The 13,434-nt window shown below is 30.5% G+C and overlaps 2 protein-coding genes across 5 annotated transcripts; both read left to right on the forward strand.

Moving 5' to 3' along the window:
* Nucleotides 1-252: 252 nt before the first annotated feature.
* LOC147064689 (solute carrier family 25 member 35-like) lies at nucleotides 253-4,380 on the forward strand. The gene is made up of 4 exons (XM_085958116.1): nucleotides 253-671; nucleotides 1,409-1,735; nucleotides 2,400-2,542; nucleotides 4,094-4,380. Exons 1-4 carry the CDS (start codon nucleotides 433-435, stop codon nucleotides 4,294-4,296), a joined length of 912 nt encoding a protein of 303 aa, XP_085814242.1. The 5' UTR covers nucleotides 253-432; the 3' UTR covers nucleotides 4,297-4,380.
* A 146-nt stretch (nucleotides 4,381-4,526) lies between these two features.
* Nucleotides 4,527-13,247, forward strand: LOC147064690 (solute carrier family 25 member 35-like). 4 transcript variants are annotated; one of them, XM_085958111.1, is made up of 5 exons: nucleotides 4,527-4,828; nucleotides 6,712-6,964; nucleotides 7,874-8,200; nucleotides 9,359-9,501; nucleotides 12,427-13,247. In XM_085958111.1, exons 2-5 carry the CDS (start codon nucleotides 6,726-6,728, stop codon nucleotides 12,606-12,608), a joined length of 891 nt encoding a protein of 296 aa, XP_085814237.1. In that variant the 5' UTR covers nucleotides 4,527-4,828; nucleotides 6,712-6,725; the 3' UTR covers nucleotides 12,609-13,247. The 4 variants fall into 4 exon arrangements, with proteins under 4 accessions (XP_085814237.1, XP_085814240.1, XP_085814239.1 ...); XM_085958113.1 differs by lacking the exon at nucleotides 4,527-4,828 and adding an exon at nucleotides 5,262-5,398 and having other exon boundaries at nucleotides 12,427-12,882; XM_085958114.1 differs by lacking the exon at nucleotides 9,359-9,501.
* The last annotated feature ends 187 nt before the right edge of the window (nucleotides 13,248-13,434 follow it).

The raw sequence follows: 13,434 nt of genomic DNA on the forward strand, positions 1-13,434 counted from the left end.
TTTCGAGCGCTGTAACTTACCTATAATTCAGTAAAAAATGCGAGTTAATACACATGTTGTACCTATGTACCTATAACTCATTTTATCAAAACTTCAAATTAAACTACTGAATGAGTAATGACGATAGCATTGCGTGCTATTAATGACGTCCTATTTCTGTAACTAGGTAGGTATTATGAATATTGCGTATTTTCGTGGCCACAGCCATACCACACCGATTCTGACCTTGCGACTTAACTCGTTATGACATGTAGGTACATATAGCTAGATATTAAATTTTACAACCGATTATATTATCTTCTTATATTTTTTCAAACGTACAGCGAGCATTTTTCGGCAGAATACGCCTGTCAGCTATAGATTTAAGTTGTTTTTAAAGTGAAAGAAGCCGGCTCTTTATTTAAAATTTTGAATTAAAATAATTCCAGTGCGATGGATTTCATATATGGGGGTGTTGCGGCAATGGGTGCAGTAATTTTTAGCAATCCATTCGATGTAGTGAAAACTCGAATGCAATTACAAGGAGAGCTGCAGAGCCGCGGTCAATATAAAGTGCTCTATAAAAATGTACCGCATGCAATTTTCATGATTGCAAAAAATGATGGAATTCTGGCGCTTCAAAAAGGACTGGTTCCCGCGGTGGGATTTCAACTTGTTTGCAATAGCATAAGGTATGATTAATTATCATAGTCAATAATAAAATTGTATCCCTACCTTTAGTGAAGACTATTATAAGCGTGGTTGTTATGTACATATGTTTAATAAAACTACTGCCAGCAGCATAGCCTTGATTGGAAGTGAATCTGGAAAATTCAATACATAGTATTCATTTTTTTTTAATACACGTGAAGCAAAAAGCGTCACGAACTATTTATAATAGGTACTTACACAATTTCGTTATTAAAAATACTTTGTTAGAAAACTATAACTTGGCAGTCAATTATTATACGGGTACCTACACAGGGGTGTACATGCACTGGGGTGTGAAAAGATTTTATGATTGCATTATATGTAATTTTATTATTGAAGGGTCCGATAGGGTCTAAACAATCAAATCGAAATTCGAAACCGCCCCCCGAATGAACTTATTATATTATAACTATCTATCAAATATTTTAAATTCAATATTAATGTATAGGTAGATACATCAAATTTTTGGTGTCTACTATTAGAACAATAATTATACGTATCGGTGTTTTATTATGCCTATGCAGAGATATTATATTTGAACACTTTTATGTTGATATTAATCGTATGAAATAATTCAGCGAAAGAGTATCCACATTTATTTGTTAGGTGCAAACAAAGAGGCCAACAGTAACTTAATGAGTGTGCATACAACTCCAGTATTATTAAGCTAAGTACATATTTCTTAGACATAATAAATACTAATATTTTCACTTTTTAGATTAGGATTATACCAGACAGCAGAATCAAAATTATTGACCACAAATGTTCACGGGGAAACGGATGCAATTAAAAGTTGTGTATATGGTTCGCTGGCAGGAGTCGCAGGCGCATTTTTTGCAAGCCCCTTTTATTTGGTTAAGACTCAAATTCAGGCAACTGCTCACGATAGCATCGCCGTAGGTTTTCAACATAATCATGAAAATAGTGTCAAAGCATTTAAATCAATATATAAAGCAGATGGAATCAGGGGATTATTTAAAGGCGTACAGAGTTCAATTCCGAGAGCTGGGATCGGAAGTGCTGTTCAATTAGCAACATTTAGCAGGTAACAACTTATTATTTACTTACATCTTAATATACATAATTTAGATTTTAGAACACATCAGAAACATCCGTAGTAGATGGGTACCTATTACTATTAGAAAACATTTTGTGAACAAAATTTTTGTACGGAGCGAGACTTGAACCCGCATCCATTGGATTCCAGCCAACGAGCTTTATCAATAATTATTAAGCCATTCGTCCCATGCATCTCTAATAACGACGAAATTAACCAATAGTCATGCGACTGAAATCGTAAAAATCGTTAATATTGGTGACCGGTATTACAGTTTGAATCAAGGTATACCTATCTACCTATTAATAATAATTAATAACATTGTGTACTTGCCTAAAGTCCTAGACGGCTTCGGAAACTTATCATTTTTGTAGTTTTATCGTACTAGCGCAATTTTATTATAAATAAAGCTTTTTTTATTCAAATTTATAAGTCACAAGATTTAAAATGTAACACCTACCTATTCGTTATATACGTTTTTATTGATAATAATTTATTTCGTAAGTATGATCTTTTTTTTTGATTTAACAGTTGATACGTGGTTGCTAATATTGTACCTATATTATTAATTTGTACCTCATCAATCACCGTGGATTTCTTAACAACTGAACTAAATTTACCTACATTTTCTTACGCCATATTGTTTTTATAGGTCGAAAGATGCATTACGAAAAAGAAAAATTTTGGTTGATTATCCACTAACTGCAGCTTTTGTTGCCAGTAATATAAGTGGGGTTGCACTCGCTGTATTTATGTGCCCATTTGACGTTATTTCAACACGTTTATACAATCAAGGTAAATACAATCATTTATTTATGTCGACTATGTACTTACCTATGTCTTGAGAATCAGTGTAATCACTATACAATGTCGTGATACGTTCTCTCTCTATTATAAAAGTTCAACCTTTGGGTTAACTAGGTCCCTACCTACTTAATTGTAGAAGTAAGATCGTAATAATGCATTACTCTATAGATCTTCCAGTATAAGTTGTCCGCTGAGTGAGGGCGCCACGTGCTAGCATTTGACGTACCATTCAATACTTTCTATACTATGATGAGTATAGTTCTAAATTCGAACACCTGACGATTTATGATGGTATATCTCTATACTTAACTATTTTCTGTGACTATTATTTGGCATGTTCAGTTCAAAAGTGAACCAAGTCCAAATATAGGTAGCGTAATGTATATAAGAACAGAAATGATTTGTAATAATACGTCGCATGCATTTTCTCACTTACACAACGCTCTAATAAGAATATTAAATTATGTTCTTTTATTTAAACTAGGTCGCCGTTTTTGTAATCGTAAGTTCGATGTATAGGTATCTTTAGATTCCATATCACTACCCTCAAGTTTAAAATTAAATCTTATTTTTTTTTCAAATATTATGTCTCAAAGTGAACATTTTAAAAGTACCTATTTAAACTACATACCTACCTACTACTTTTAATGGTTACCTATGTACCCACCTACTGTTAGTTATTGGTTTTTCAGAAAAATCAATTTTACGATAAAAATACTAATCTTCCTTATTTCAGGATTAAAATTTAATTTTACCATATTTTTGTAGAAGGAAATCACAACCCGTTATAATTTATCTAATGGAATAGTTGTCTTACAATATTATATTATTTACTTGCCTACTAGGTGGCATTACAAAAACTTGACTTGTTTCGTTTTAGAACCGAAGATTGATCTTATAATAATAAAATAAATTCAAAAATAAAAAATTCAAAATAACATTAAAATATTGCCGATCATTCCGACATAGATAGGTACGTATCATCATTATTGAAACACAGCATTTGAAATTCATGACTTATTTCCTTATTTGGTTTGTACCTATGTACCTACAAGATGAAAACTGTGACATATTTAAATTATTATCTTCTAAAAAAACAAGTAGGTAGGATACGTAGGTAGGTACCTAATGAAATCTCAACCACTAAATTTTATTTCTTTGGGCCATTTTTTTATGAAATATTGACACAACGCATTTTAAACCTACCAGAAGTTCGCGGATCAAATCGCCAGCTTTGTTCACGCTCTGCTACTGACCGACGTACGATAAACGAACGAGTAAAACAGTCGAGTTGTAATATAAAAAAAACCGTTAGGAATAATATTATTATCTTTCGATAACCCTGAAATATTTTGTTCAATAGGTATTCTAAACGACCAGGTACGACGATACCTAATTGATATTTTTGATATTACAATAATTTTGAGCCTTCTTTGGATTAATCTCACCCCGTTTTTGGAATGGCGTTGTGAATAATGAACAATAATTATTATACATTGATCTAAACTATTCTAAACTATACTTATTTTTTAATTCTAGGAAGCGACAGTGGTGGAAAAGGTCAAACGTATAAAGGTGTCACAGATTGTGGCATTAAAATCATAAAAGCGGAAGGGATAAGAGGAGTTTACAAAGGAGTAGGCCCATTTTATTTGAGAATCGCACCGCATACCATTTTGTGTCTTATATTCTGGGACTATTTAAAAGCAATTCACTTTGAAGACACAGTCAAAATAATTTAGCTATTCCAATAATTTCGAAAATATTACATAGGAACCTAATTAATTTCTCATAATAAAAAATCAGAATAATTATTACAATTTATTTTCTTTCAATTCAAAAAAAGGTTTAGGGTGGGTTCAAGGTGGGTTACATTTTTTTGATAGAATACAATTTACAGTCATAAAACTTGCATACCAATAATTGCAGAGTACGTAGATACGGAAAACCCGGAAATAATTAGTTATGTCATGTCACATCTAGGTTATGTTATATTGTGCATGTACGTTGTACATGTAGTGCAAGGTATTTTGTTCCTATTTCTTAATATAAATTTCAATGACATTACGTTTAAAATGTGTCCAGAATAATGTTTTGTCACAAAATAGACTAGCGATTTCAGACGAAAACTCAAAATTGTTGGCGTAATGACGAGTACAACAATACTTAGTGACAGTAGTCATCGTTTATTTTTGTTTGTGCATCAAATCGACGATTAGCTTTACCTTCACAATATTGTTGACTGGTTAATACCCTACCCGGAAATAATTAAAGGTTAGTATAATATTTTTACATATTTTGTAAATACTATATTTTACTATTTCCGATGTGAAACTGAAAAAAATATTATGTTTACACCGACTGTATGTACACTTAACTAACGTTTTAGAGCATCAAATATTACTATTTTATAATTTACAAGACGACGCGTGAAATTAATATCAACAATCCTTAGGCACCAATATTAGTTAATAATAATATTACATAGTTGATGTGTCATTTTATTAACCTTTGATGCCATACTGTCAAGTTTTGACACTGCCTGTAATTTTTGACCTGTCTATTTTCATGTGTAGTTATATTTTTTTGTCGTGAATTACAAGTTAATACTTATCTTGAAACTCATCAGTTTCTTGCTGTGGACATTTATTGCTTGAGATAATAATATGACATCGTTTACAAACTCATAACATTTCGTTATCTATGTAAGAAAGAGTTTGGCAATATTTAAAAAAGACTTCTCTTTTATGATCTCGTTATAATTTTCATTATTTATCCTTGTGAAGTGAATTATGACAGTGCACTACGCAAGAGGATTTTCGATGCTTATTTGACACTAAAATGGTAATTAAATATTTACCTTAGTATAGTTTATAATGATTTTTATTGCCCATCAAGTATTAATGTGGTTATTATAAGGTTACTCATGATTTTATTAATGCAATAATAAAATATTGACTGAAAATTTCAAGCGCTGAAAGAGATATCTGTAATTTTCTAACAATTTTAGGAATTAATAATATTATTTAAACTAATCTGAGATTAAAATCATAAATATTGGATACATAATATAATAATTATGATAGCATTTATGGTTTCCATATATTCTGTAATTCTGGGGTAAAAGTTCTTAAGCCATATTTAAAAAAAATTGAGATATATACACATACATTACATCACCATGTTTGATTCTAAGATGATCATAATAGGGGCCTCTACAGGATGGAGGTTGTGTTAACAGATTTTCGTTTTTTGGAAAAATTTATGTTGGCCACTTGTTTAACCTATTACTTAGGTCCTTATTTATACTGGGTAAGTATATGTGAAATTGACAGTCCCGGAAGTCGAACCCAGAGTCCATGACTTTATAAGCCGACACGTTACTGCTCGGCCATCGTGGGCGAGATACCTATGGACAGAATATAAAAATTTTTTGTGTATAGGTTATTGTTTTTGTTAAAAGTAAGCAAACAAAATAATATGTTCTTACATTATGAAAATATGTTGGGGCAATTTACCTTCAGTCGATTTATATGTTATTATTTCAAACTTTAATTTAAATAGTCGGTAACAATATCAAGATTTTAACTATACCTACTTACTTCATGAGTACAAAGATATACCTACCTATGGTATCTCTATTATCCAAATTTCTTTTTGATCATTAGTTTTGTATCGCAGGAGAAGTGTTAAATTAAAAATATGTAATTAGTAAAACAAGTGAATTTTTCAAAAATTGAACTTTACTTTATTCTGGGAGTAAAATAGATGTATTATTTTTTCGATTATTCCGACTATCTTCATCCCCAATTAGTCCGAAAAATTGAAGTTCTACAGTAAATAAAAATATTATTAATCTTTTAAATTGTAGCATTTTGAAAACTTCGATAATATATTTCATGTACGATTAAATCAATTGTAATGAAACTGACTTGAGAACCTTTTCCCCAGAACCACAGATTGTCTATTTGTATATACCTACTACTAAGTAATATAATGGATTTTCCCTTTTAGATATTTGAAATTTACGATGTTCATATTTTATTATAAATAAACGAAGCATTATCGTCTTACCGTATAATATTTTATTTGAAATATATACATATACATTTTCTACAACACATGTTTACTCAATTTGCCTATGTTCTGTTCTTCAGAGTAATTTCGAAAGATGGACTACCTAATTGGAGGTTTGGCCGGAGTGGGTGCTGGTTTCTTCAGCAATCCGTTTGATGTCATAAAAACCCGGATGCAGTTACAAGGGGAGCTGAAAGCCCGAGGTCAACATGCTGTGCATTACAGAAATGTGTTTCACGGAGCGTATGCTATTGTGAAAGCCGATGGTTTGACCGCACTCCAGAAAGGATTAGTTCCAGCATTATGGTTCCAATTAGTTGTTAACGGTACAAGGTAAATTTGATTTGATTCAAGTTGAAATTGAGATTTATCATCATAAGAAAAACTATAATTTTCTATTGAATATTGATTTGAAAAATTGTTGTCAATACACTGTAATACTCTTGTAACAAGTGGTATAAAATAGTTTTAGTATTTGACATACTAATATGATTTGGGTTATTTCATTCCTAAGCGGAGCATTTGGGCCTCCACAAAGTAGAGGCTATATTGAGATACAAAGAATGGATTTCAATCACAAATTAAAGGAAGATCTGATTTTTGCCATAATCATGGAGATCATAACATACTTGGCTGAATTTCATTTTATAATAGCGAAATAATTACATTGAATTAACGTAGCTGGTCATGCTCTATTTATTGGAGTGATCCGAATTCTATCAATATATTGTGTAGGTATCCGAAATATTGGAAAATAAACTTTATAGGTGAGATTTTCAAACCTGTATTGATACTGATTTTGGAATAAATTAAAATTCCATCAAATATTTTAACCTTGCTTTCACATCCTCATTGTGTAAAATCACAATAATGTGAAGATTATGATAAGTAATGTTAGTTTTAATCTAATGATGACTTCCAGTTGATCACTCTAAACAAATGTTGTTTTTTATGCAAATCATTTCATCTTTTAATATATATTTTATCGTTCACCTTAAAGAGGCTGTTTCAGGTGTGAATAATGCCTCGTAATAGATATAAATCCTGTTGAATGGGGAAAATTTCACATGGTTTTTTTAATCAATAATATGTATACTTTACGCGTATCCAATGAGTGTAATCAAAATGAATATTACATAAGTACATTTTTCACATAGAATCCTATGCCATATTATATTTAGAAGATTCAATGCGTTGCCTATAGTGTGTTTTTGTTTTTGATAAACTGTTTTGTTTTTTTAGACTTGGCATTTATCAGAGTGCTGATACATATGGACTTATTAGAAATAAAACAGGCGAGAGTAATGTGTTGAAGAGTATATTCTTCGGTGCTGTCGCTGGGGCTGCCGGGGCTTTAGTCGGAAGCCCCTTCCTACTCATCAAAACTCAACTGATGTCATACTCTCATGTGAGCATAGCCGTCGGCTATCAACACGGTCACGATAGCACTTTCACAGCCTTAAAGCAAATATACAATAAGCACGGAATTAAAGGATTGTGGAGAGGTTCATTCAGCACTATGTTAAGGAATTCAATTGGATCTTCTTCACAAATTGTCACTTTCAGCAGGTATTTTTTCTTTTATTGGTTTAAGGCTAGATGTTTATACAAGTGGTTGCTTGGTAAGCTGGCTTTATATCTATTGGCCGCTATTTCGTTAGTCAGGTTTTTATAAATTTTTTACCACATTGATAGATTAATATACATGTAGGTAAAAGTACTGTAAACATCCTTTAGAAACCTTTACCTTTTACATATTATAATATAAAAATATATACTTATATGTAAAATATGATCTGTAAAGCCAAGATGCATAGAATGTCGAGTTACATTAAATCTAAATTACATCAACATAGACCAAAATACAGTGACAGCTGCAAAACTCTTAATTAGTGACGTTGCATTGCATTCTGCGGTCACTTTTGTTTCCATTTTTTGAAATTTTGATTTCCCAATAATAATTGTTTAAATATTTTTTTATTTCCGTACAATGGTAAAAGTATACATTGAATAAACTTTAAATAATTTAACGTTTACTATATCACAGTGTTCTAATTGTTAATATTAGCCGATACATGGCTAAATGGTATTTAGTGATTCGATTTGTGACATTTCATGCATCGGGCTCTAAGTTTAGGTTATAATATGTAAATTGTACGTAAAACATTTCACCGTGGCACACTTCATCGCGAGCTTTCTTATCGGACAGAGATGACCGTATACTATACGGTCTCCAATTTTATTAGATTCAATATGAACATTAATTCAATTTTCATAGCTGATTTTGTCAAAATTCATGAATTTAAGAATGAAAACCTAACCTAACAAATAATCTAGTATATCGGCTATTTTCAAAATTTGTTTGCTGCTGGCTTCCTGTAAAGTGTAAACCAAGAAGAACCGTGTTTTATTTAGACATGAATTTTATGTCAGTACTATACGACCCAAAGAGGTTGGACGGTCTTTAATATACGGCCATATATTTCCGATACAACATTTCACGGTGAAGTGTGATATGGCGAACTGAATTAAAGTTTCTGGACACGCTAAGTTTAATAGTATATCTGGCTCTGGGATAATCAAGTTTTCAATTGAATATTTAATTGCATGCTATATTTAAATATATATTATATAATTATATATTAATTATGGGTTAAGTGGATGATATTTTACATATTTAACAAATGGAGATTGGTTTATTATAACAATTTTATTTCTTAATAACAGATCAAAAGAAATACTTAAAGAAAATGGATACTTTCCGGGTTCACCATATACTCTGGTATTTGTTGCCGGTATGCTTGGTGGATTTGTAAAAGCTGTTATTATGACTCCTATGGATGTAATAGTCACAAGACTTTATAATCAAGGTGCAATTTCATATTTATATTATATGTATCGTTTATTGTTTTATCATTAACAATATTTAGTTATTTATGCAGGCTTTTAAATTTGCAATCAACTGTGTCATTTAATAACCATCACTATTTTAAAGCTTACGTGTGAGTGTTTGTGTACGGTATGCGTGGCTACGTGACGGAAATTTACATCCTATTTTTAAGCCTTGTTATTGTCGATCGGTTAATCAGAATAGTTTTAAAATGCATTATTGTCAGTATTTTAAAATCTGCTGCTTTTAATTTTGTTCAAAAATTATCAAAGAATATTTTTATACTGTGTTTTTTTAATTAGATATTGAAGGTTGAATTTGTAATAATTATAGTATCTGTCATTACTATGATATTCGTTTCTAACCGATCGATATAATCACCTGATGGCATGGTAATTATTATGTCGTTGCTTTTGGTATTTGTTTGTCGAAATTATGAATATGTCAATTTAACAGGAGATGAGAAATCAAGTTCATTATCTTATTATACTGTAGGTTGTTCTTTACGTTTTATGGTTGTTGAATTATTTGAGAACTGATAACATGCGTTATAACCAGTGGCGGCTCGTGAACTAATGCACTGCGGAACTGCTGCACCCCCATGCAAATTGAGAAAATTGTAATATGATAATATACATAAATTTATGTATATTACATACGTGGGCATCTGTGCTCACAGCTGAAAGCCTAATCGGTACTGCCATTCCGACAGCCCGATTTTAGTATTTTCGCCGTTTCTGCGTCACACGTGAGCATGCGCGCCACAGCGAGGAAAGAATAATATAGCTATAATGATTTATTAACATTGTTAAAATCCATTTCTGCAAGCAATCTATGCAAAGTTCTTTATTTTAATTATTAATATAATTAATTATTTATATTTAATTTTGATGTTAATAGTAAAATATATTCCAAATAAACATTTATTTTTATTTATAATAAACCGCAGCACCCCCAAATTTCTTATCCACGAGCCGCCAATGGTTATAACTACTAAATGGTAAAAGAATACTATTTTACCATGTTTTTATTAGCTCGTATTCTTGTTTGTCCCGTACAGATTTTTTTTTGTTTGTCCAAGATTTTTAACTAACTTCCCTACTAACTAGAGATTTGAAACTTTCAGAATATATCAGACCACGACGGGAATGCATTTTTTTAATACTTTTGGCAATCTTTAAGCAGAATTGAATTCATTTTCAGTTAATTCTGTTTTGTATGTTTCGGAAAAAATTCGTTAAAAGTAATATTTACTACTCACTATTATTTGTTGCTGAGTGGGTCCTAGCAACTAAATTATTAATATATACGTGCGTTACTATGGAAATCAATATGAAATGTCAAAATGGCATTTCAGTATTCTATAATATTTATTCAGTATTTCTATCAAGTCCAAAAAAAAGTATTTATTAATACATAGAATTGTCAAGTTTATATGATTCAACAGAAAATTTAAAAACATGGAATATAAAAAGTTCTTTTTATCTTGTAATTATTTTAAGCCTAATACTACAAGGTTTTAAGTGTTTACTTTTGATAAAACAAACCTAACAGTGAAGTAGTATAATTCTAAGGTGCCTATTTATTACTTTGGTTCTCCAAAAATAAACCTAGTAGTTTTGTACTCGCGATTTATAAAGAAGTAGGTAATTAACAATTAGTTTTTATTATGCTGGGGATATATTATGACGTATTTATGTTTTCGTCGAGACAGCGAATAAATGTGGTGAATTGCTTATATAAATGGAATTTTTATTAATAGTAGAAGTAGATATTAATGAGGTTTATATTATCGAGTGGTATTTTGGGGGGTATCAAAACTGTTCTGATATGATTTTAATTTTAAGCTGATAATCCTAGAGATATAAATTGTGAAAATAATTGATGATCAATATAACTTAATACCCTAAATACTACAATCAAAGGTATTAAAAATAATCTCTTAATCATTTCCTACATAATTATTTATAACACCCAATTGTTAATTTATTGAACAATTATTATCACTCAGATAAAAAAAATGTGATTATCCTATAAATTTATTATCTCTTGTCAGAATTTCAGAGCTTCCAATATGTTTGGTAAAGTCTATTAATGTCTATGGTAATGGATTATAATATTATTTCTGTAAACTGGATTTTTATAAATTTGGATTGAAATCCATTTTATAAAAGTTTTTGGCTTTTTGGCAGACCATTTACATATTTTGCAATTGTAAAGGTGTTTATAATAATTACTGTGTGTCAATTTTACGTGATGTTTAGCCATACCTAATTCAATTATGACAAGAAGCAATCAACGCTTTTGAAACAATTGATATACAAGAAAGCATGTACATAGATGGAATTACCCGTACCAAAATGAAATGGTATTTAATCCTTACAGCGCGGACGGCACACTTGTTGTGCCCTCATTAGGGGGCTATTAGATATAATTAGCATGTTATTTAAATGTGGTAATTTAATAGTAATTAAATGCTCTGCGGGGAAGAAGTTAATTAGGCAAAGTGGCATTCTAGTCACTATATGATTTCATGATTGACACATATGTTGAACAAACGTACATCCGATAATCTCTTTGTAGCTTTGTTCGATGTTAATTATTTTAAAATAAGTATTTGTGTCCACAAGAAAAAATGTTTTGAATAATTTCAAAGTGGTTAGAATGTTTAGTTTAGATTAATGAAATAAATTTGCATCTAAATTTATTTCAACAAAAATGAATATTCGATAAACCAATTCCGAAGCAATGATATAGAGATATGCTATAATTTCTCATTTTACAAGCAAACATTAAATCTACATACACGATTTATTAACATTATGTGTTCATTTTAATGCTTGCTTTACTTACATTATAATAATTATGTTGAATATATTATAAAATATAGTTTTTTTAATTCCAGGAGTTGACAGTCAAGGCAGAGGACTGTATTACAATGGTTTGGTTGACTGTGGATGGAAAATTTCAAAGACTGAAGGCTTATTGGCTTTTTACAAAGGGTTTGCCCCGTCATATCTTCGACAGGGACCACATTCTGTGATGCTGCTTGTTTTCTGGGACGCTTTGAAAGATCTGTTACAATAATAATATGTTGCACCATAATAGTCAAATTTACAATATATCAATTAAAACAGTTTTTCATCAGTTATCTGTGAAAATCAATAGATTATTACTTATTTTCTGAGATTTAATTCCTTAACAGTATTGTTTCATCAAGAAACATTTACATGCAAACATTATTTTATATAGTTTATGCCAAAAATAAGAAAATAGTTTATTTTTGTATTTATTAATAAAAACACATTAATATTAATTGTTATAAGTAGGTGACAATTGAAAATATATAATTTTATTTTGTTAATGTAGTTTTTATTATGAAACATCAATTTCGTATTTTTTAGTATCATTTTTCTAGTCACAAATCTTCGTTTTGTATTAAACGTGACTTTCATATTCTGACTTACACATCATTGGGGGCATTTAGGGAATTTGAAATTTCTCTGCTCTTCACATAATAATATCTTATTCGATTCCATGCCTTACACTCCCGGATGTTCCGGGATCGATCCCGGTGAGGTCACAACATATTTATGTGGTTTTCTCTGGGTGTTTACGTGATCTTTTCGCTTCTACTACTTACTGCACTACTGTTTCACTACAGTACCGTCATTGGGCTTCATGTCCTGTTGTAGTGTTAAAATATATGTATATTACGTATATGTCAAAAAAAAAAGGAACATATGTTGGTACATATCTATTTCCTTGTCTCTAATTTTACACTGCATATACCGTTCTGATGTGTTGGAGAGAATTTGAAAGTCATACTGTACTTGCAATCGCAGTACGGATGTATTTATCGAAGAGTTATGTTATTTTAAAATTTAAATACAATTAATTATCCCTATTATGA

The sequence above is a fragment of the Rhyacophila brunnea genome, unplaced genomic scaffold (genome assembly GCF_057557595.1).
Source record: "Rhyacophila brunnea isolate RB1 unplaced genomic scaffold, BYU_Rbru_1.0 scaffold_7, whole genome shotgun sequence".
Taxonomy (NCBI): Eukaryota; Metazoa; Arthropoda; class Insecta; order Trichoptera; family Rhyacophilidae; genus Rhyacophila; species Rhyacophila brunnea.